The sequence below is a fragment of the Natator depressus genome, chromosome 1 (genome assembly GCF_965152275.1).
Source record: "Natator depressus isolate rNatDep1 chromosome 1, rNatDep2.hap1, whole genome shotgun sequence".
NCBI classification, from domain to species: domain Eukaryota; kingdom Metazoa; phylum Chordata; order Testudines; family Cheloniidae; genus Natator; species Natator depressus.
This window is the reverse complement of record NC_134234.1, coordinates 45,111,953-45,134,028: the sequence shown is the minus strand read 5'-3', so window position 1 is coordinate 45,134,028 and position 22,076 is coordinate 45,111,953. Positions and strand designations below refer to the sequence as shown.

Below are 22,076 nucleotides of genomic sequence, written 5' to 3'. Positions count from 1 at the left end.
AACATGGGGTTCAGATTTGAAATTGATTTAGAAAAGATTTTTTCCTCTTCTACAGAGCTGCACACACTGTATTTTCTCTGAAGAATCACAGACACACAAAAATTACACTGACAAATTTTGCAAAAGCTCCATAAAATGACTTCGAAATTTCCTCAACCCACTGCAAGAACTGAGGCAATGACTGCAAACTTTCAAATATAGATAGAAAAGGAAAACTGTCCCCCAGTCCCATTTCCTTTATCAGTTAAAATCAAAATGTTGCAATTTTCTATCAGGGAGGGGTGAAGGCCAGGATCCCCTTCTCTTCCTTTTTTATGTATTTATTTAGTAAAACAGTTGGTCATTTCTAAACACTGAGGCCGGATCTACAGGACCCAGCTAGGTTGCTGTCAGTCGCCTTGCAACAGCCTGCGCCGTGCGTGTGCCTGCCCCAACACGTGCAAGCTTCCCGCCCAGTGCAGTCCCCCTCAGCGCCAGCAGGGGCGCACACACAGCGGCGCAAAGCTACAGCTCAGCGGCGGCCGGAGAGAGGTTCCCAAGATGCGTCACACGCGCGCAAACCCAGTAACCCCCGAGTCACACACGGGACCCCCAGACTAAGTAACACGCTGCAGCGCCCAGTGTCCCCGCAGCAAAGGCCGCTGCCCCCCCGTTCTCAGCAGATACCCCGGCTCTTCGCACAACCCCCCCGCGCGCTCCCGCGGCGCGGGCACAGGCCGCTCTCCGCCTCCCGCGCTCGCTCAGCTCCGCCCCGCCTGGCGCCGCCCGCGCTGCGTCCGCCGCTGCCGGATCCCCGGCCCCGGCAGGTAAGCCTCGCCGCCGCCGCGCGCCTCTCGGCCCGGCCGCCTGCCCCGCCGCGGGGCCTCGGAGCCCGGCCGGGCGGGGGTGGCGGGGCCGCGGTGTGGGAGGGGCCGAAGGGAGGCGCTGAGGTGCTGGCACCGCGTCCCGGGCCTGCCCCCGCCGCCCTGCCAGGGGGAGAGGGAGCCCCGGAGAGCGACACTGCCCCCCACCCCGGGAGTGCCCCCCCAGTACACTCACCCGGTACCTTTCCCAGTACATGTACACCCCCAAATGCCCCTCCGAGTACACACAGTCCTCCAGCACCCCTCACGTACCCTCTCCCAGTACCCCCCAGATACTCCTCCAAGTACACACACTTCTCCAGCACCTCCTGGTACCCCCTCCTGCACCCCCCAAATACTCCCTCCAGAAAACACACGCTCCTCCAGCACCTCCAAATATACCCTCCCAGTATACATCCCTAGCACCTCCCGAAAATACCCGCTCCCAGCACACACACCCATCCCAACACCCCCAAATACCTCTTCCCGGTACACACATCCCTCCCAGCACCATGCCCTATACCACCAAGATACCCCCTACCAGCACCCCCAAAATACCCCTTTAAAGTACACACACTCTTCCCAGCACCCTTCCTAAATATCCCCTCCCAGCACCCATCTCCCAGCACATGCCCCCAAAATACCCCCTCTTGGGTAGATAAAAATGAATTAAAAATATCAGATTTTTTATTTAAACTGGATTTATTTTGTTGTTTAAATTATAAGATTTTATTTAAAAAATGAAACTGTTAAAAATATCTGAATTTAATACAAAATATGCTAAAGCCTAAACTTATTATAATCTCTTAAAACATTTAAAGAAAAAATAAATATGCTGAACCCATGAGCCTCGATCAAAACTTGGAGTTAAAGTCTGCTTTTCTTGATAAAGAAAGAATTGGGGAAAACATCTAACTTTTGAGATCAAGCTTTATAAATATGGCAAAATAGTTCAAGTACTATATTAACGGCTTGTTTTGTTTAATAAAAATACATTTTGTGTGCTATTTCCTCTGTTTAATTAAATTTGTTACCATCCTAATGCAGCTTGACAAGTCATGAGCAAAAAGTTAATTATCTAGTAAATAAGCAATATATCATTCACTATTCTCTAACATACTAAAACTGTACAATCAATAAGAATCTGAAAACATTAAATGAAATAATTGCTTAAGTACGTGTATATAGTTATAGTGTACTCTACTAGATAGCAAAAAAAAAGTACCAAATCTAATATAAAGGCTCTAATTAGTTGTAAATCAGTATGTTTTTATGATTATATCAACCAATGAGACTGCACTTTTCTTTAGAAAAGAACTGAAGTACAAATGGAAAAGTTGATTAAAATCAATAATTTAAATCAGTGCACCCTGACACCCTCTCCCACCACAGGCCTGCAGGTACATCCCAAATACTCCCTCCCACACCATCTCTAAAATATTCCTTCCCAGCACACACACATGCACCCAAAATACCTCTTCCCAGTGCACTTATGCACAGAAAAAAAAAATCTCCCTGCTCATGTGCATGCACACTCCCACACAGCAAAATACCTCATCCCAGCACTCAGCAAAACACCTCCCTCTCAGCATGCACTTGTATCCCGTCAACATACACACACAGCAACATACCCTCCCCAGACACTGTAAAACTCATAATAAAATACCTTCTCCCTGCTGTGCATGGTCCTTCCCAGAGATTGTAACACACACACACAGCAAAATATGCAACCACACCAGAAACATAAGCAGCAAAATCCATTGATGTAAAAGATACTTTTCTCTCCCCCAGCAAATGGGGGCTGGGGGAGGGTTGGGGGCAGATATGGCATTTAAAATGTTAGCCCATGGCACTAAATAAGGAAGACAAGGAGAACAAAGTTTGAAATGATATGTATGTTTGGGGTAGCAGGAGTTTCATTTTTCTGATCAGTAATTAACAGTGAAGTAATACAAGGTTCTTTGGGATGGAGGATACATTTTGGTCTTGAGCATGTGACATTCTTTATAATCAGGTACACTAGAGGAAAAGCAATGTGGTGCAGTGGGTAGGGGACAGGACTGGGGACTCAGGTTCTAATCCTGGTTCTGCCACTGACTTGCTGTGTGACCTTGGGCAAGTCAGTGAATCTCTGTTTCCCGTTTGACCCTTCTTTGTTGTCTATTTAGAGTGAAAGCTCTTGAGCATAAGGAGTGCCTCTTACTAAGTGCTTAATCAGCACCTAACACAATAGGCTCCCAGTCATAGTAAGAGACACAGTCATCTCAAAACTTGTACCAACCATAGGCCCTGATTCTGCCCACACCATTGGTATGTCTACACTGCAGTGTAAGCCATGGTTTAAACTCAGGCTCAAACCTGACCCCCTTCCATCTACACACTGTCACAGGGGCTGCCAACTCCGGCTGGCAGGGCTTGGGCTGTTGCATTGCTGTGTAGACTTACTTCTAGACCCACCTTCCAGCCCAAACCTGGAAGTCTGTACTGCAGTGAAACAGCCCTGCAGCCTGAGTCAGCTGGCATAAGCCAGCTGTAGGTTTTTCTTTACTGTATAGACATACCCTGAGCCTGAGTCAAGCCAGGACCCAGGGTTCAACTCTATTGCTTTACTGCAGTGGTTCCCAAACTTGTTCCGCCACTTGTGCAGGGAAAGCCCCTGGTGGGCTGGGCCGGTTTGTTTACCTGCCGCGACCACAGGTTCGGCCAATTGCGGCTCCCAGTGGCTGTGGTTCACTGCTCCAGGCCAATGGGAGCTGCTGGAAGCAGCACGGGCCAAGGGACGTACTGGCCGCCACTTCCAGCAGCTCCCATTGGCCTGGAGCAGCGAACCGCGGCCACTGGGAGCCGCGATCAGCCGAACCTATGGACACGGCAGGTAAACACACCGGCCTGGCCCATCAGGGGCTTTCCCTGCACAAGTGGCGGAACTAGTTTGGGAACCACTGCTTTACCATGTAGATGCAGACCCACAGGACTCATGCTCTGCCAGTCCACCAAATGTATCCCATAAGCTGGTTTTTCTTGTCTTCTGTAGAGTCAAGTTTTCCCTCACTGGGCTAGAGGGGCTACTTTTGGGGAGGGTGCTATGGGATATGGGTGGTTGCACTCAGGCCCACATGGTGCACTTTAGATGCTGGAGCCCAGATTTGGACCCAAGCTACAACTCCTAACCTGAGGCTACACATGCGCAGGCTCCCTATACAATACATGTGGAGAGAAAGGGGCCTGAGAGTGGGATCCACAAAAGCCAGTATGCTAGGCAGGGAGCAGCCTAAACCAGGCAATAGGAGACATCAAGGACAAGAGTGTGTTGTAAGCCCTGCCCTCTTGCAGACTTAAGCACCTATCTCTGCTTGCTATCCACAGCCTGGAACCTCTGTCATGGAGTAATGTGGTTTAGGATATGTTTACACTACAATGTAAGTACAGGATTAGCAGACCTTGAGTTTGTTAACCTAGGGCTTGAGCCTCTACATTCGTCACCTCAGGTTAGGAATTGTTGAACCTTGGGTTCCAACCTGGGGTTTCCGGCATCTACACTACATTATGTGGGCCCAACCAACCATACCTCAGACTTCCTAGTGCCCTCCCAAAATGTGGCCGCTCTAGCCCTTTGTTCATGGTGCAGTGTGGGAAAACTTGACTGTCCACCAAACTTGACTGTTCAGAGGACAAAGAAAGTTGGCCCATAGGATACTTTTGGCAGACTTCCAGAGCATGTATCTACTAGGACTGTGTCTATACTGCAAAGCAAAAGGGTTTGAATCCAGAGTCCCAGCTTGACTCAGGCTCAGACCCTCCACCCTGGTGGGGTCCTGGGAGCCTGGGTGTGAGCCCTCTGTTAGTGCAATTTGTGTAGACAGAAGGGGGGTTAGGCTTGAGCCTGGGCTAACACTGCAGTGTAGACATACTCTATGAAATACTGCTCCATTCCATATGCCTGTAGCAAACTCTTACCTTACCTTCCTCTCCCCAGTCTGCCTGCTTCACAAACATCACCTTGGACAGAAAAAAGCATTTAAACAGCTATGGTTGGATAGCCATTGTAAAATGCACTCTCCCCACACCCCTTGGTTTCTTGGCTGAGTGCATTCTCTATGTAAGCTCTTTAAATGCCTTTGGAGGAGTAGGGAGAAACATCAAGATATTGTCCTAACTCACTACTCTGAAACCAGTAAAGATTGTGGACACCTTTATACACTGTCAATAGCAAATCTTTATTTTCAACTTCTGTCAAAATAATATAGCTTGACAAGTTAAACCACTAATATAGATGCAGCTGTGCTCTAATATTACTGCATATTTGTCTGAACTTAGAGATGATAGAGCTTTCTAGTTTAGTTACTGAAATGACAATAGGACTTAGCCCATATAACAGCAAAACTGTCAAGTATTCTCCTTTGATTACTTATATGGGATTAAGTTTGGGTAGCTCATATTTTGAGGAAAATAAACTATTATTATTTTGAGTCAGTGATGTAAGAAATAGGTTGTATATTAAAGGACAGTTTCAACCCTGGGATAAATGTGTGCTCCTCTCTATGGGCTGACTACAGGTATGGTAAAGGTCAGGTTTTAACTGCATGTTCAAAGATTCTGCATGGAAGTCTCATTCTTTTAAGTTCCAAGCCTCCTATAAGCCTCAGAGACATGAACTTCTAAGGACTTTGCAGAGATATGATGCATAAACCTCAGCTTCTCTTGGGTGTCTTGGTGGACCTGAGTCAGTGTAGTATAAGTGAAAGAAAATATTCTAATCATCAGGGTGCCAGCAGCACCAGGAGGGAGGTGCCACTGTCAGATTTTCCATCCAACTTTCTTCATTTGTGCATGTAACTTCAAATGCTGAGACTTTATTTAAAAACCAAACTCACTCCTCTGGCCTATGGCAAACTATCTGGTCTTACAATGGTAAATCAGCTAGCTCACAGAAATCGTTGGGATTCTTTAAAGTAAGTTTAGACCCTACATTTTAAAATATTGGAAAAAACCTCCATTTAATATGACCTTTCAGAAGCTTGAAATGGTTTCCCTGCCAAACCTTCTTTCTCTATTGCATGAACACTTTATTACTGTAGGGTCGCTGATGACTGTGCACCTTGCGTCTTACTAAATCAAAAAATACATGACTTTGCAAACAAATGAAAGGATAGTTTAAGAATTAGGGCTGCCAACCTTGACTTAGGTCTTTCTAACTAATGACTAGAAGTTTGTTTTTTTCTTTTTTCCCCCACTTTCTCAGAATGGCTGCCCTTTGTCTAAGGAAATTAATACATCAAGCCACAAGGAATGAAACTAGTTGCATAAATAAATACTTTGACATTCCTTTGATGCAAACTATGCAAAAGACAACATTCTCTCAAGCATTGATGGTGATGGCTGGTGCTAAAAGGAGACTTATGTTTGTACCTACAAAATCATTTTGTACAACTGGAGAAGCAGAAAAGAAACCAGAAGGAAAGAAAAAAACCCCAAATGCCCAAAAAACATTTGGAAGCATTGGGAGGAAAATTCCTCAGCGGATCCTTCATGTAATTAGCGAAAATGGGGACAGCTTAGGAAATATGCACAGAGGAGATGTGATTCGACTCATGAATGATCGTGATTTGAAGCTTGTTCCACTGCGTGAAAATGAAGAGCCTCCAGTGTACAGACTAATGACTGGGAAGCAGATTCATGAAGAGCAGCTCAAACGTAGAGAGAAGCAAAAAGCAAGTTCAAAAGCTGGTAGGTGCCTTGTTAATATAATATTAAACACTTTGAAAACTGCTGTATTAGAAGGAGTGACAGTAGATCAAATCCTGTTTGTTACATCAATGTAAATCCAGAGTACTGTCATCACGGTCAATGTTATTTTGGATTTGCATGCTGAAAAAGCAAAAATTGGTTTAGTCTAGTTAATGCAGAAAACCGTTCTATTATGCTCTCATAATTTATATTTTGGCTTCTGGTATTGTTTAAGTACTTATAAATGAATGACCTAGATTCTGGTACCATGGCATTCATATTGAATTTTTGTTCTTTTAAGTGATCATTAATTTTTGTTAATGCAAACTTCATAAATGACACACTGCTTTTACAACTGAATATGCCATATCTATAAGAAGCATACTTTCGCCACTGACCAGGGTCACAAAACATTGCTCAAACATAAGAGAGAAAATCTGGAAGCCTTGGCAACAATGTATTTACAGTGTTCCAAATGGACCTTTCCACTTTTTTATATATAAAATAACCAAAATTATTCAATTTCTCCTCATAAATCATTCTGTACCTGAAGTTTAAATTATTGGGTTAATAACTTGGCAAGATGGAGCACTTAGAGAAGGTGTTTGTATATAGTGATGTCTGACTGTCTTATGTTATCCTCATGCAAACAAACAAAGAAACTGTTCATACTTCTTGAAGTTTTCTGCTAGTCATTACTGATTTGAGACAAGTGAGCTACAGCAGTAGCTCCACTGTAAGAGTTTTGGTTAGCTCTTGTTAAAACACCTACAAAAAGAAGTTTGTAACAATGGATATTTAAGAGCATGCGCAGAGGGTGGGAGGAGAATGAATTGTGTTTATGCTATTACAAGGACTTATTATTTGTAACAGAATTCAAGGCTGTGTGATCTTTTGAAACAGAACCGGAGATGGAGTGGAGGGGGATGACTAATTTTTAAAAGTTTTCCCACTTAACTATACAATGGGAAAACACTTTGCTTTTTTAAATATAAAAAGGTTAATTAGGAATTCATACATTTCATGGCAGGTACACCTTGGAACAGCCTTGTTTAAGTACTTGAGTTGTACTCAGCCTTATCTGAGACAGACCTTGACCAAACCTGGTTAGACTGAAAAACAGGGACTAAGTGACTAGAAATGGTAACTTTAAGATTATAATCCTTTCCACCAAAACCCTCTAAATTTAATATTGGTTAATGGTTATGAGCCTTATGGAAAAGAGAGCTCTTTAAGAGGGATGTTGAAGGAGGAAAGGCCTGCCATAATGGTAGAGGGAAGATGTTCCAAGCACAAGGAGCAGCATAGGAGGAGACAGCCTGGTAATGAGCAAGATAGGAGGACATAAGGTATTGTGGAGTGGTGCAAAAAGAATGATAAACTGGTAAGACAGGGAACTCTTAATGAAGTAGGCAAGATGGGTTCTTTAGAATGAAGACACTTGTCTGACGTCTGACCTCTACTTTTCTCCCCTCCCCCCCACCTCCACCTCCAAAAAACAAAAACAGTAAAACTCCCAGTAGCCTCAGTGTGTTAGAACACTGAACAGGGGTGTACACAACACTAGTAAAATTAATTTGAAGCCTATATATTATTGGTTATATTTTAACAGGGCCTGTTCAGCTGAAGGAGTTAACTTTTTCTGCAGCTATTGCAAAACATGACTTAGAGACCAAAATTAGACAGATTCAGCAGTGGATTGATAAGAAGCATCATGTCAGAATTTCTGTACAGCAACGAAATGTTGCAGATGGACCAGAAAAGATGGTAAGCTATAGTAAGGTTTTTTAAAATGTCTGATCAGCCAAGTGTATTAAATAAGGTGACCAGTGCTAAGTATTTCCAGGAATAATACTGCTTTCTTCCTTTGATAGTATAACTCTTATTAGTAAAAAAGTAATGGTTGTGACATTAGTACAGAGGGCAAAATCTGCTTCCTTTTAAGTGAAGCTATTTCCATTTATCAGACACCACTCTTCAAGACTAATGGTCTCTTCACAGAGATAGTTTGAACAATGCATTTACACAAGTAAATCTCACACTTGTCTAGAAATGTTAACGCTGCATTATTCTACTGCATAGTTGGTGTAGAGTAAGGCAATCTGGAAGTTGAAGCTAAAGAAATTCAGAGCGTAAATTAGGTTTAGCTGTTGAAGAGTGAGAGTAGTTAACCGTTGGAACAGTTTAGCAAGGATTATGGTGGATTCTTCCTCACTGGCAATTTGTTAAGGGAAGAGTGGATTTTTTTTTAAAGAGATGGTATTGTTCAAAAGGAATTACTATGGGGAAGTTTTATGTCCTTTGTTCTACAGAAGGTTAGACTAGATGATCAAAATAATCCCTTCTGGCCTTGGAATCTATGACTCCCTTCCACAAATATGCATGAAAGCTAGCTTATTGTACTTGACCACCTTGTTGACAAATGCAAAGCATCCAGCTTCTGCCTCCCCACTCCTAGTGGAGTACCTTCTTTATCAATGCCGTTTACTGGAGAGTCAATGGGTGGCTTCTAGGGTATGCTTTTTTTTCAGTACACTTTATTTTGCAGTGACTTACCTCTGATCATGGTGGATCTATTTGCTAATTTAGGAGAACAGTCCTTAATGTCTCCCTAGGATGCAATTCTTGTGTGTAAATAATTTATTTTAAAAGGGGAACAAAATTTTATTGATACAGATTTAATAAAAGGCTTTTTGCATGTAAGAGTGAAGAATAGGGCTCCCCCTACTCATGCAGGTACAAAACAGTATCTTGCATGACACAATTCAGTCATTACGAATTAGTTTAAGACTGACTTTCAGACTAAAGAAAGTCACTATCCCTACCCTTGATGGGTTCTCTACTACTGACATTTTATAACTTATTTTATAAATGTTTCCTTCACTCAGTCACTAGTTGAGTCTACAGCTGCAACTGTATGGCTAACCTTTTCTATTAAAGGAGTTCATGGTCACAGTATGCTTATAATTTCACTTAAGAATCAAGTGGAAGATATGGCTGTAAAGGAGAATGTGCTTACTGGAACTTTACCACTGAAACAGCCTTCTAAAATGGAGAGATTGGGTAGTGGCTCCAGCACTTTAAAAGCCTCACGTTCTGTGGTGATGAGTAGAGTAAAAGAGAACTAGGACAAGACATAAGTGATTAGCTCTGCTTTGGACCATGAGTGCAGCACAGAGATAATAATGGTGTATCAGATTAACTGTAAGAAACTGCCACAGAGGTAGAGCAGACTTAACATTTTAATCTCTTCACTTACTCTGAAGAATTACTAGGAGTAGCCTGCTTAAGTCCAATTGTTAATATAATCAAATTTTTATTTTCCTTGTTTTCAGCTGGCTCTCTTTGATCAGATTGTTGCTACTATGCCTGAGAAAGCTACTTACCTATCCCAGCCAAGAGTAGTTAACGAAGGAAAGAGTACATGTGTCTTGAGACACATGTCAGACAAAGAAGCTAGTGAGTACAGGAAAATGGAAAAAGAAAAACAGACAGACATTCTGAAGGAGGAGCATGGAAATCAAACTACTGAGTCAAGTGAACTGCAGTGATTTTAACCAAACACCTGGAGTGACTACAAAACAAAATATTCAGTTTTCTACATAAGACATTATGAACTAACCCATGTGATAATAAAGCAAATTGTCAATTCTCGCTGAAGTTGTCCCCAGAAGTCTCTAGTGCAGTGTAAGTGTTTCAACAGTTGGTAACTCATTTTCTGCAGGTTTATTCAGAGCCTTATTTTCTGTTGCCGCTTTAACCTTTCGTCGCTGTGCTTTAGGAGGAATATATCCACTCAAACGAGAGGCCAGACTTCGTTTAGGACGAGTTTGTTTTGCCTTATAAAAGATTCACAGTACAGAATTAGCAGCCTTCTTACTTTATAGATTAAAAAATCCTAATAATTGGAACACTCAAAATTAATCTTTGCCCTCCTTTACAGTATTTAAATTCAGAAGTCTTCAGAGTGCCTACATAAAATATAGTAGCTAGACTAGCTTCCAATTTTAAAGACATTTTATGTAATTGTATGTGTTTAAATTAATTTACATTTTGCTCCTTGAAGTGAAAGGAAATGGCTCAGAGGTGTTTCCAGAAGTACTTGACTTACTTTTAAGTTCAGCTTTCCCTTGTCAGGATCATGTACAACAGCATGCCTTGCAAGACTTTGCTGCAATTGAGAAGAAAGTTATATTGACATGACCCAAGAGAGGATATTCTGGATTTTAAGGCAGTCTACAATACCTACTTTCATTGCAAACACTTTTCCACAGCCAGCATAATCACAAAAAAATGGTTTTTTCTCCTCATGAAATGAAAGAATATGGCTCTGAAGATTAAACACAGTTGTGTAAGTTCTCCCACAACCTTCTCTTGGACATCGACATACTTCTCTTTCTTCAGCATGCGTTTTCTGATGTTGTCTGAGGTAATCTTTGCGTTTGAATGTTTTAGAACATAAACCACAGATTACTGGCTCTAGGTGAAAAAACAAGAAAAGGGCAATTTACTAAAAAAAAATCCAAATGAAGGTTCTGACTTAAATAACTCAAATCCGTCCTTTAGAATGAGAGTCTGCAATTCATATTCACTAATTGAAGGAAATTCAGGGGCTGTTTCATGTTGTTCCCATTCTAGACTATTCATATCTTGTGTAATAGGATATAGTTCCTAGCACATGATCACAGCTGTGGGCAAATGGGACAGACTTGAGTAGTATTTTTCCAATTACAGATTAGTCAGACTGGTATAGAAGTATCTCATATTAATCTGTATTATTTTGTAATTAATAAAATATATATTAAAATTAATTTAAAAAGAGCAGGTTGGTAAAACGTTTAGTGAGATTTCCCTTTAAGTTAGTATTTGGGTTCTTATCCAGTACCCTAGAGCACTGAACTTAAGTCACTGTAAAGAACTGTAAAAGCAAGTTTTACTGAGCTTACCTGCATGACTGTCCTTCAGATGTTTTAGATGTTCTGTCCATGTTTTCCCAACAAATGAACAGTTGTCTTTTTTGCATGCATATCCTATTAAACACATGGCTTAGGTTTAGAAAATACACTAAAAAGTGTTAATTTGCCAGAGATCAGTCAACTAAATGTTAGATACACATATATACCTGCTCAATACAGGTCCAAGATAAGTGAAACAACGTCATTCTTAACTTCCAATGCTTGAATGGTTAAGGAAATGCGTCATCTGAGTGTGAGGGGTTTTTGAGCACTCCCCCCATCTTCTTCCAGACCTCCTCTTACATGTCTCTCCCACAAAAAGAAAAGTTTCCACTTAACTGACTTTTTCAAAAAGGAAGAATTTTGAACCCTGGCATAGTGATATTTCTGAATCTTGAACAAATTGGATAAAGTTTTAAGATTGAAAAGTGTCACTAAGTGGATGGAATGGTTTTTAGCTAAGGCTAATGAATTCCTTTCCCACTTGGACATCACTGTAGACTCACACAGCCTAACAGGCAAAGGCAGCTGCTGAGATAATCTCCTGGTACACTAACATCTCCCCTCCCCCCGTCAAAAAAAAAAGCGCTTTCATCACTGTCAGAGCAGGAAGAGAGCTGGACACAATGCAAGTCTCATGATTTTGGAGATTTTCCCTAACTTACTAAAGTCTGCAACTTCTTACTTTCATTTAGAAAAATGAAATTTGCTACCACGATACAGTTAGCAGCAAGAGCCTGAAGTTGCCCCTCCTTTACTCAATTCAGTTTTCAAGGCAGGAAAATGGAGTGCAACACAGGAGTTGTACACTTACCAGAAGATGTACAATTTAAGTTTCGATAACCATGCTAATGCAGCCACACTGTTTTCATGCTAAGTGCATAAGCTATATAGAGAGATCTGTTTTGTTAACGTATACCTAAAATCCACAGCATGTGCAACATGGCTCAGTGTGTAAGGCTGCTAGAGTATGTTCGTGTTAACCCTTGCAGCCCTCAAATTAAGAGAATTAGCTAGGATACACAGATACGGCATCAATTACCTATATGGCATATTTCCAAGTTCATAGCAGCCAAGAGCCACTGGCTACTTGTCCTATGTGAAATGAGTAGTTCAGTCCAATTCTGAATTAAGATACCTCATTATGAAGTGGTATTGCGATTAGCTCCTTTGTTGGCAGTCAGCAGAGAGTGCAAGACCCACAGACTATCCTCAGTTCTTAGATGGCTTCTCACTAAGAACTGAGATGGGGCAGAACAGCACATTTAGGCACTCACACTGTAAATCTGACTGGAACCAAATATTGGGCCTACAATACTTAAGCTATTGGAATTGTACCTAGATTTTGGGATTGTCATCCTCTTTCATTCTACCAGTGTAAGCCACATACCAACCTTTGATTTGCCAAGACACGAGTTTGCATTAGGTATGATTAAATGAGGTTTAAGTCATTTGACTGAGGAGTTAAAACTGAGCACAACTGTATCTTAAATTAGGTACTTATATGGCCCCCATCACTGTATTATCTGAGTGCCTCAGGAGCGAATATATTCATTCTCAGCCTCCCTGTGAGGTAGGCAGGTACTATTATCACGATTTTACAGATGAGGAATGGAGTCACAGGCTAGGGCCCAGATTTTAAAAGATATTTAGGCACTTCTCTACTCAGCATTGCAAGGCACAAATGCCAGCCAACTAAGTCTCATTTTCAAAAGAGACAAGGCATATCTGCACTGCCCTGCAATTTGGGCTAAGGTGGTGTGAAATAGCTGTGTGCACCAAAGCGCTGTAACTCCCCTGTATGGATGATATGGGCATGAACTTAAAGTTCCTAAATCTGCATATGAGATTAAGTCTTGCTCTGAGTTCCATTAACTTTCAGCATGTACCTAAATCACTTTTGAAAATGAGGCAAACTGCTATGTCATTTATACCTTGCAATGCTGAGCAGAGCAGAATCTTAGAGGTATGCAGGTGCCTAGTGCAATTTTCAGAAGTTGGGAGTTAGGCACATGGGCACTTTTCAAAAATCCCACATCTGCATTTTTAGGCCCCTTAATAACTGTAAGAAATGGGTCCTATGTGACTTGCCCAGGGTTACACAGGAAGCATGTGGCAGAACAGAGAACAGTATCCAGGTCTCCCAAGTCCTAAAATAGTGCCTTAACCACCAGACCATCACATCAAAATAATCTCGGAGGGAAGGAAAGCATGCTCTGGGAAGGACCTACCTGAGCAGTATGACTAAAAACACTTGGAGCTATTCTGCCAAGCCTGTGAATGTTCTCACTTACATTAAAAGTGAAGTTACACACGGAATCCTGCAACACCCTATAATTACACCTCAGCCAGCTATCCAATTAGTCTGTGCTGTTTTGTGTCAATTTAGGCTATTTGGTTCATGAAATGAGGGCCATGTCTAGATCTGGTTGTAGATCTCCAAGCCCCCAGGCTACACTGAAAAACAAGCTATTTTTGTGGTACTTCAGTGTGACTGAAGCAAGAGGGAGAACTAGATTACCTTCATGTATCTTCTCATGCCGTTTTAGTCTACTTGGAGTAGGAAAATGTTTTCCACATCCTTCATGACTACATCTAGGTGTTAAACACATTAAAAACAAACAAACAAGGCAAAACAAAGACACTAATGAGCCAAAAGCAATTAGAAGGGTGCAATCAAATGTATTTTTTCAAAAAAAGATTCTCTATATTTTTTAATAAAAAAGAACACTACACAGTGCAGCTCTGATAAGCCTGATCCACTCAACAGCTGCAGCTTTATGTCTTAATTATGAAATATTTTCTACGTATATACAAGTTTCATCCCAGATTTTAAAAGCTTAGTTAAACCTCATGTCATCCCTGTGAGGTAGTTTCTCCTTCTGTAAAATGGGGATAGGTTAAATGATACATCCAAGGCAATGCAACAAGTCAATACCAGAGCTGGGGGTAGAGTGGGGAAAAACCAACAGGAATCTGTCTCCTATCCTTATAATCTAGCCAGTGGACTACGCTGCCTCCTTCAGTTATGCTACATATATAGTTAGAAGTAACAATGGAACTCATAAGGAAATTCCACCTATAAGAAATAGACCTAATTTTGCTTCCATCAATTAATATAAAGAAAAAGGAAAAGGAGTACTTGTGGCACCTTAGAGACTAACCAGTTTATTTGAGCATGAGCTTTCGTGAGCTACAGCTCACTTCATCGGATGCATAGCATATCATGGAAACTGCAGAAGACATTATATACACACAGAGACCATGAAACAAAACTTCCTCCCACCCCACTGTCCTGCTGCTAACAGCTTATCTAAAGTGATCATCAAGGAAGGCCATTTCCAGCACAAATCAAGGTTTTCTCACTCTTCTCCCCCCCCCCCCCACACACAGACACACATACAAACTCACTCTCCTGCTGGTAATAGCCCATCCCTCTTTGAAACCTCTCTTTATAATGCGCATGATAATCAAGGTGGGTCATTTCCAGCACTAATCCACGTTTTCTCACCACCCCCCCCCCACACACACACCCCCCCTCCAAAAACCACACACACAAACTCACTCTCCTGCTGGCAATAGCTCATCTTACAATGTGCACAGCAATAATCCAAGTTTAACCAGAACGTCTTGGGGGGGGGGGGAGGTTTGTAGGAAAAAAACAAGGGGAGATGTGGCTAAGTCATTATGCAAGGTAGCCTATCTCCCCTTGTTTTTTTCCTACAAACCTCCCCCCCCCCCAAGACGTTCTGGTTAAACTTGGATTATTGCTGTGCACATTGTAAGATGAGCTATTGCCAGCAGGAGAGTGAGTTTGTGTGTGTGGTTTTTGGAGGGGGTGTGTGTGGGGGGGGGGGTGAGAAAACCTGGATTAGTGCTGGAAATGACCCACCTTGATTATCATGCGCATTATAAAGAGAGGTTTCAAAGAGGGATGGGCTATTACCAGCAGGAGAGTGAGTTTGTATGTGTCTCTGTGTGTGTGTGTGTGTGTGTGTGTGTGGGGGGGGGGGGGGGGGGGGGGGGGGGGGGGGGGGAAGAGTGAGAAAACCTTGATTTGTGCTGGAAATGGCCTTCCTTGATGATCACTTAATGATCACTTTAGATAAGCTGTTAGCAGCAGGACAGTGGGGTGGGAGGAAGTTTTGTTTCATGGTCTCTGTGTGTATATAATGTCTTCTGCAGTTTCCACGATATGCTATGCATCCGATGAAGTGAGCTGTAGCTCACGAAAGCTCATGCTCAAATAAACTGGTTAGTCGCTAAGGTGCCACAAGTACTCCTTTTCCTTTTTCTTTTTACGAATACAGACTAACACGGCTGTTACTCTGAAACCTATCAATTAATATGGGTTTTGCTTTGCTAATGGAGACGTACAACTCCACAAAGGTAGTGCTTTTCAGTCGAACCAATTGTGTCCTTACACCTAACTCACTTTTGCTCACCACTCACCTGTGTTAATTAAGCAGCTACTCCCTGCTGGGGAAGCAGGCAGGGGAGCCAACCTGGTAAAGGAAAATGCTATTCTACCTATGGATTACACTTTATATGTAAAATTTAAACTATACAATTGGATGATGCTGTAACAAATCCAAAGTATGAAATGCGCAAAATATTTCCAGTTACGGAGCACAGGACTGTTGCTCAGAATAGCCTGACAAAGTGAAGGGATAGTTCAACACATGCATGTGTATGTATGTCTGTATAGCAGAAAGAAGTAAGCTGTTAAACCTGAAGTTAACCTAACAGCATCCCTTAAAAATAAAAAGGAAAGCATGTTTACATATAAAAAGTCCATAAGCAATGCAGATTATTTGTATCCTGTATCATCCACCCACACTGAAGATCTCCTATCTTATTTCATTTAAATATTGTACATGGGAACATCTACAGTTTATTAAAATTATTCACCTACTTGAAAAAAGGTTCACTGGAGTGTTGACAATGATGAACTTTTAGCTGTTGATGTTTTCTAAAAGACTTGCTACAACCTTCGAAGTCACACTGTTTGGAAAATTAAGTTGGTTACGATTAGAGAGAGGCCAATATGATCCACAGGTTTTTGCTAATATTACAAATTCAGTACCAAATATGCAACTGTTTTATAACACTTGAACATGCACTCAGGATTGGAAATATTTGTTTAACTATGTTAAGCGGAGGCTGTTTAATGCTAAGCATATATTAGCAAAGAGTTACTTACTACATACTGCTTTTGCTGATTTTCGTGCTTGCGTTCAACATGCTTCTTCAAGTTTGATTTTGTTGTAAATTTTTGATTACAACCATCAGCTGTGCACCTGCAAATAAATTATATTTTCTTAATACTGTATTCAGATAATCAGCAGAGTGAAGGGAAAGAACTAGAGCAACAAGTTTAATTCTTTATATACACAAGTCAATATTTTGTAATGATCGTACCAGTGTCTTCAAAATATTGCACAAACATTAATCAAACCTCACAACCATCCTACAGAGTATTACCCTGCCATTTTATCTTTAAAATATAGATAAGTGACTCATTTAAGGCTACAGTGGAAATCCTTGTGAGAGCACAGAAATTAAAATTTAGCGGTTCCTGGCTCCCAGACCATCACATACCCACACCAATTCTTGGCAGTTTGTACTTAGCGTTAGAAAAGTTGGAGTGTTTAATAGTATTATGGTATTAAAAATTCCTGAAATCTTTTAATAAAGAAATAGTCTTATCACTGTACAGTTTTTCATCCTGAAAGCTCCAAGAGAGTTCAACCCATGTAGAAGTTCTGCGGAAAAGGACCTAGGGGTGACAGTGGACGAGAAGCTGGATATGAGTCAACAGTGTGCCCTTGTTGCCAAGAAGGCCAATGGCATTTTGGGATGTATAAGTAGGGGCATAGCCAGCAGATCGAGGGATGTGATCGTTCCCCTCTATTCGACACTGGTGAGGCCTCATCTGGAGTACTGTGTCCAGTTTTGGGCCCCACACTACAAGAAGGATGTGGATAAATTGGAGAGAGTCCAGCGAAGGGCAACAAAAATGATTAGGGGTCTAGAGCACATGACTTATGAGGAGAGGCTGAGGGAGCTGGGATTGTTTAGTCTGCAGAAGAGAAGAATGAGGGGGGATTTGATAGCTGCTTTCAACTACCTGAAAGGGGGTTCCAAAGAGGATGGCTCTAGACTGTTCTCAATGGTAGCAGATGACAGAACGAGGAGTAATGGTCTCAAGTTGCAATGGGGGAGGTTTAGATTGGATATTAGGAAAAACTTTTTCACTAAGAGGGTGGTGAAACACTGGAATGCGTTACCTAGGGAGGTGGTAGAATCTCCTTCCTTAGAGGTTTTTAAGGTCAGGCTTGACAAAGCCCTGGCTGGGATTATTTAACTGGGAATTGGTCCTGCTTCGAGCAGGGGGTTGGACTAGATGACCTTCTGGGGTCCCTTCCAACCCTGATATTCTATGATTCTAAGTTACTTCACCCACTGAAATGGGGCAATATGTGGTAGTTTAAACAGCCAACAGTAACACTACAAATTTACACAAGCAACAGTGTTCTCTGTTTTATGTCTCGTTTGAAAGAGGGGCCTTTCAGCAGCAGTGCTCCCTAGCTATGTTGGGACATTGGCTCACTTCTTACTTGAAAGACAAAATACTAGCGGCTGAATCACCAACATCCTACCGAACCTGTTTCTCTTCGTATTCCAAGTTCTGTCCATGCCCAGTCCTGTTTAGCACAAAAGACCTGGCTGACTAAGTTAATATGGTTTTGCATTTTCAATTTGATTCATTTGCAAGAAAAGGTAAAAGAATTACTTGATAAGTTTATTTACACAGTTGCTTCAGTGACCTCATTAAGAGTAAGAAATACATAGCTACATCCCCCCGTTCGCATTAGTAATAGAACTAGTTGGGAATTTGACAAAATGATTTTGTTCAGAAAACGTCATTTTCGCTAAACCAAAACTTCCATGGGAATTTACCCGATTTGATTAAAAACTTTCCTTGGGAAGTGGGAGACCAAGGGTCAAGTCCCTGCTCTGAATCAGACAACAGTGTCTCATTCTGTTTTTTTGTGGTGGGGGGAGGGAACCAACTTTAAAACATCTTTGTTTCATCTGCTTATGGAACAGGAAAGTTTATGAAATCTCAAAAATTCTCCTGGGACAGGAAAACAATTTCCCACCCAGCTCTAGTTAGTCAGGCACATAAAATTTTGTACATGGCAATATGCATTTTTAATATATTACAAAACTAAAGGAGTGATTTCTGAAGATTTTAGTAGTACAGGAAAGTTTAAATGACGGTGTCATTTAAACATTGTTTCAGTTCTGGTCACATCTCATGAAAAGACTTCCACTGGAAGAGTCTGAAAAGGTTAATGCTAGTTATTTGAGAAAGGAGGCCAAAAAAAAAAAAAAAAGAGACACCCATAAGTCAGTGAATGGAACATCAAAGGTAGTAAATCAGGCAGTCCTATTTACTTTCTCTCAACCTAAAAGCAAGGGGGCATCCAATGAAACAAAGAAAAATTTAAAACTGATCAAAGCAAAGAGAGGCCAAGAGCTTAGTAGGATTCCAGTAAAGGATTTGGTATTTGTCCTGAGAACATGCAAAGCTACCTTAGATTAGATAAACTAGAACCCTCAGGCATCATTGCACAAGCCAATCACGAACAGCTTGGTGCTAGAAGGAAAGGGTATTCCATAAACATCTACTATGGATTCCCCCCACCCCACCATCCTCTGAAGCATCTGGTATGGGCCATTGCCAGATACAGGATACTAGGCTAGATGGCCCACTAGTCTGAAGCAGCATGCCAGCTTGTGTTGGTTTCCATGACACTGAAATGATATTAGTGTTATACTTTGTTTGGCTTTCCTGAATGTAAGTTTTCTATTTAAGTTTGTTTCCATAGGACAGCAGCTAATCATCTTTTCAGTGCCTGAAGGAAACAAGTACAATACTTACTCAAATGGTTTTTCTCCACTGTGCGTAAGAAAGTGACGGGTAAGATGGAAGTCTCTGGTGAAACCTTTACCACAACCATTATAATTGCAAACAAATGGTCTCTGACAGAAAGAAAGAGAGAGAGAGAGACACTGCTTAAAAATCATAAAAGTAAGTTATTTTAGGAGACTGATTTTCAGGAAAAGCTGCCCTTATATTAATGAAACCAAGTGATTTTTTTTTTTTTAACTATAAACATCAGCACATTTAAGAACCATGAGGAAAAAAAATCAAAGCATACAGGGCACAGGTATAGTCATAGTCATATAGTGTTAAATCATTAACAGTTACAGAAAATGTTTTAAAAAATTCATTAATGTGCATACATTTTTTCTTTAGAAAGTTAAAGCATTTTATATCCTCAGGTTGCACACACAAACTGTTACGGGAACCCATTTAAAATATTTTCCTAGATAAAAAGAAGAGTCTCAAACTTTAATCTGGATTTTTTTTTTTAAATTTAAGAAAATGCCACAAATCTGTACCCACAAGCCTTTGAGTTTATTTCTAGAGTTCAGACAAGTTTCTTATAAGATGATTAATGTTTCAAAATTAGCACAGGGTGATCGTACAATAGTCTAACTGAAAGACGGAGAAAAATACTAATGCAGTTTTTGTTTACATTGTGTATTTGACAGCATTTTGAGTATAGTCAGTTTTACTAAAGTTAGTTTTCCTCTGTGTGTGTTTTTTCCACACAGCCACATGGGAAAGCACACACACTTAAAAAATAAATAAAAACAGGGAAGTTTGATGGTTAAGCCACAAAATTTGGTATGAGGACAGACACCTGAAGGACCTGGATCTACTTTTAACTAACTAGATTTCAAACAGATAGTGTCCTTTTAAATTGTTGGAGGCTATTAACATGGTACAATGCTTTCTATTTCTATAGATTCTTTCACCCAAGGAGCTTGAAGAATTATCAGAGGTTTGTAAAGCGCTGTGGAAATATGTTGCCAACCCTGCAATGGACTATGCAATCCCAGGGAACCCCAAATGATTTCACTAGGAGAAAGGACAGGGGAGGGAGTCTGTTCAAAGTCAGTTGAAGGATCAGGGTCCAAGTGAAGCATACCACCACCTCACAGATGAGAAGACTAAAGCACAGAGAGGTTAAAGTGCAATGTGAGTGGGGGCTTTTTTAAAATTACAATTTTTTTAAAATCAATTTTCTGAGAGAACATCCTTTTTTATACCTGGATTTTTTAAAAATCCTTTTAGTTTAAAACACAATTTAGTGTTTTTTGTGTTCTTCTGTTATGTTTAGAAAGGCATCACCAAACATGCTCAGTCACCCTCCCCCCCCCACACCAATAATTCACACTCTTGTCTGTGACTTGGTTACTTCCAGTTTAAGTTCTGCTGCTACTATGAATGGTAAACATCCTCTTGCAGAACCTAGGGAAGGGTGTGCACCCTCAATAAAAGTGAAACCACCTACACAGTGCTGCCAAACCTTCAAAATAAAATGATGAGAAAACACAAGGAATTGTTTTTATTATCTCTTTCAGTCACAGTAATCATAGCAGTTGCTTGTGACAACAGCAGACACCAGATTTTTCAGGTGAAAATTGTGATTTCCAAATTGATACTGCCCAACAAAGTTATAAATGGTACCCAGGAGTCCCAGTGCCCATTTACAGAGCTGTGCTCAGTAAGTACTGCATGCCTTGTGCATCACTTTCTCTGAGCTGTTTCCTGCTGAAATAAGTCACCACCTTGAAGAGATGGCTCTGCTCCTGGCCCTAAAGTTTCTTGATATCCCTCAACTCTTGCCTTATGCCATTGCAAAATGCCCAGTTAGACCCTGCTGCCCCTCCCCAGGGCTATGTTACAGTGTGAGGCCGCAGGGGCATGGCCCCAGTGGGCAGCAAACCAGGGCTGGTTCATCTGGCAGGTCAGCCTGGATCCTCCCCCTGCCCTGGCAGCGCAGCGGCTCCCACAGCTCTGGGATCTTGGAGTGAGAGACAATGAGTAACAGAGCCCCCCCCCCTCCAGAGCAAGGCTCCATAGGTGGCCAGCTCGCCCCAGCCCCGCCCCCTCCCGCGCCAGCCCTGGCTCCGCCCACTTCCCGACCCCGCCCCAGACGTGCCCCCCCGCGTGCCGGCCCCGCCCTCGCTCTCTCACCTCCCCCGTGTGCCGGCAGAGGTGCGCGTTCAGCCTCCAGGCCTTGCTGAACGTGGCCTCGCAGTCGGGGAAGGAGCAGATGAAGCGCTTGGCACAGTCCGCGGGGGGTCTCGCCTCCCCCACGAGGCCCCGCACAGGCATCCGCCGACTCTGTACGCACTCGGCAGCCGCTCCCGCCGCAGCCTCCGCCTCGTCCCCGGCCATGCTGACACCACGTGATGCGCTCTTTTTCTTGGCGCCGCCCGGCGTCGTCTTCGTGTCCCCTCTCGGCGCCTATCCTCTGGCGCGCGCCCGCTTGACCTCTGTGCGCTGCCGTCGGATTGGCCCGTGCTATGCTGTGTGCGCGTGCGTACGAGGCGTGTCGGCCCGCGGGCGTCACGTGCTCCTGGGCGAGCGTCAGGACGCAGCCAGGAGGCGGTGCTCCCTGGGATA

General features: G+C 42.1%; 2 protein-coding genes across 3 annotated transcripts; one reads left to right on the top strand and one right to left on the bottom strand.

Annotated features, from left to right (window-relative positions):
• Positions 1 to 695: 695 nt before the first annotated feature.
• Positions 696 to 13,234, top strand: MTIF3 (mitochondrial translational initiation factor 3). Its single transcript, XM_074958847.1, has 4 exons — positions 696 to 806; positions 6,085 to 6,569; positions 8,182 to 8,336; positions 9,905 to 13,234. Exons 2-4 carry the CDS (start codon positions 6,086 to 6,088, stop codon positions 10,118 to 10,120), a joined length of 855 nt encoding a protein of 284 aa, XP_074814948.1. The 5' UTR covers positions 696 to 806; position 6,085; the 3' UTR covers positions 10,121 to 13,234.
• On the bottom strand, positions 3,972 to 21,927 carry GTF3A (general transcription factor IIIA). 2 transcript variants are annotated; one of them, XR_012640296.1, is made up of 10 exons: positions 21,645 to 21,927; positions 19,476 to 19,576; positions 16,728 to 16,824; positions 16,440 to 16,528; positions 14,046 to 14,119; positions 11,516 to 11,599; positions 10,819 to 11,048; positions 10,681 to 10,740; positions 10,192 to 10,408; positions 3,972 to 6,710 (listed from the first exon to the last, which is right to left on the bottom strand). XR_012640296.1 is itself a non-coding variant. In XM_074958829.1 (9 exons), the coding sequence occupies exons 1-9, from the start codon at positions 21,846 to 21,848 to the stop codon at positions 10,247 to 10,249; spliced, it is 1,101 nt and encodes a 366-aa protein (XP_074814930.1). In that variant the 5' UTR covers positions 21,849 to 21,927; the 3' UTR covers positions 8,131 to 10,246. The 2 variants fall into 2 exon arrangements, 1 of the variants encoding a protein (XP_074814930.1); XM_074958829.1 differs by lacking the exon at positions 3,972 to 6,710 and having other exon boundaries at positions 8,131 to 10,408.
• Between the last annotated feature and the right edge of the window lie 149 nt (positions 21,928 to 22,076).

Coding starts and splice junctions, on each gene's coding strand:
- MTIF3 (XM_074958847.1), top strand. CDS start 6,086: ATGGCTGCCCTTTGTCTAAGGAAATTAATACATCAAGCCACAAGGAAT. Junction 6,570..8,181: donor AAAAGCAAGTTCAAAAGCTG/GTAGGTGCCTTG, acceptor ATATTTTAACAG/GGCCTGTTCAGCTGAAGGAG. Junction 8,337..9,904: donor CAGATGGACCAGAAAAGATG/GTAAGCTATAGT, acceptor CCTTGTTTTCAG/CTGGCTCTCTTTGATCAGAT.
- GTF3A (XM_074958829.1), bottom strand. CDS start 21,848: ATGGCCGGGGACGAGGCGGAGGCTGCGGCGGGAGCGGCTGCCGAGTGC. Junction 19,577..21,644: donor TCTGCCGGCACACGGGGGAG/GTGAGAGAGCGA, acceptor TCTTTCTGTCAG/AGACCATTTGTTTGCAATTA. Junction 11,600..14,045: donor GCATGAGAAGATACATGAAG/GTAATCTAGTTC, acceptor TGTGTTTAATAG/GATATGCATGCAAAAAAGAC.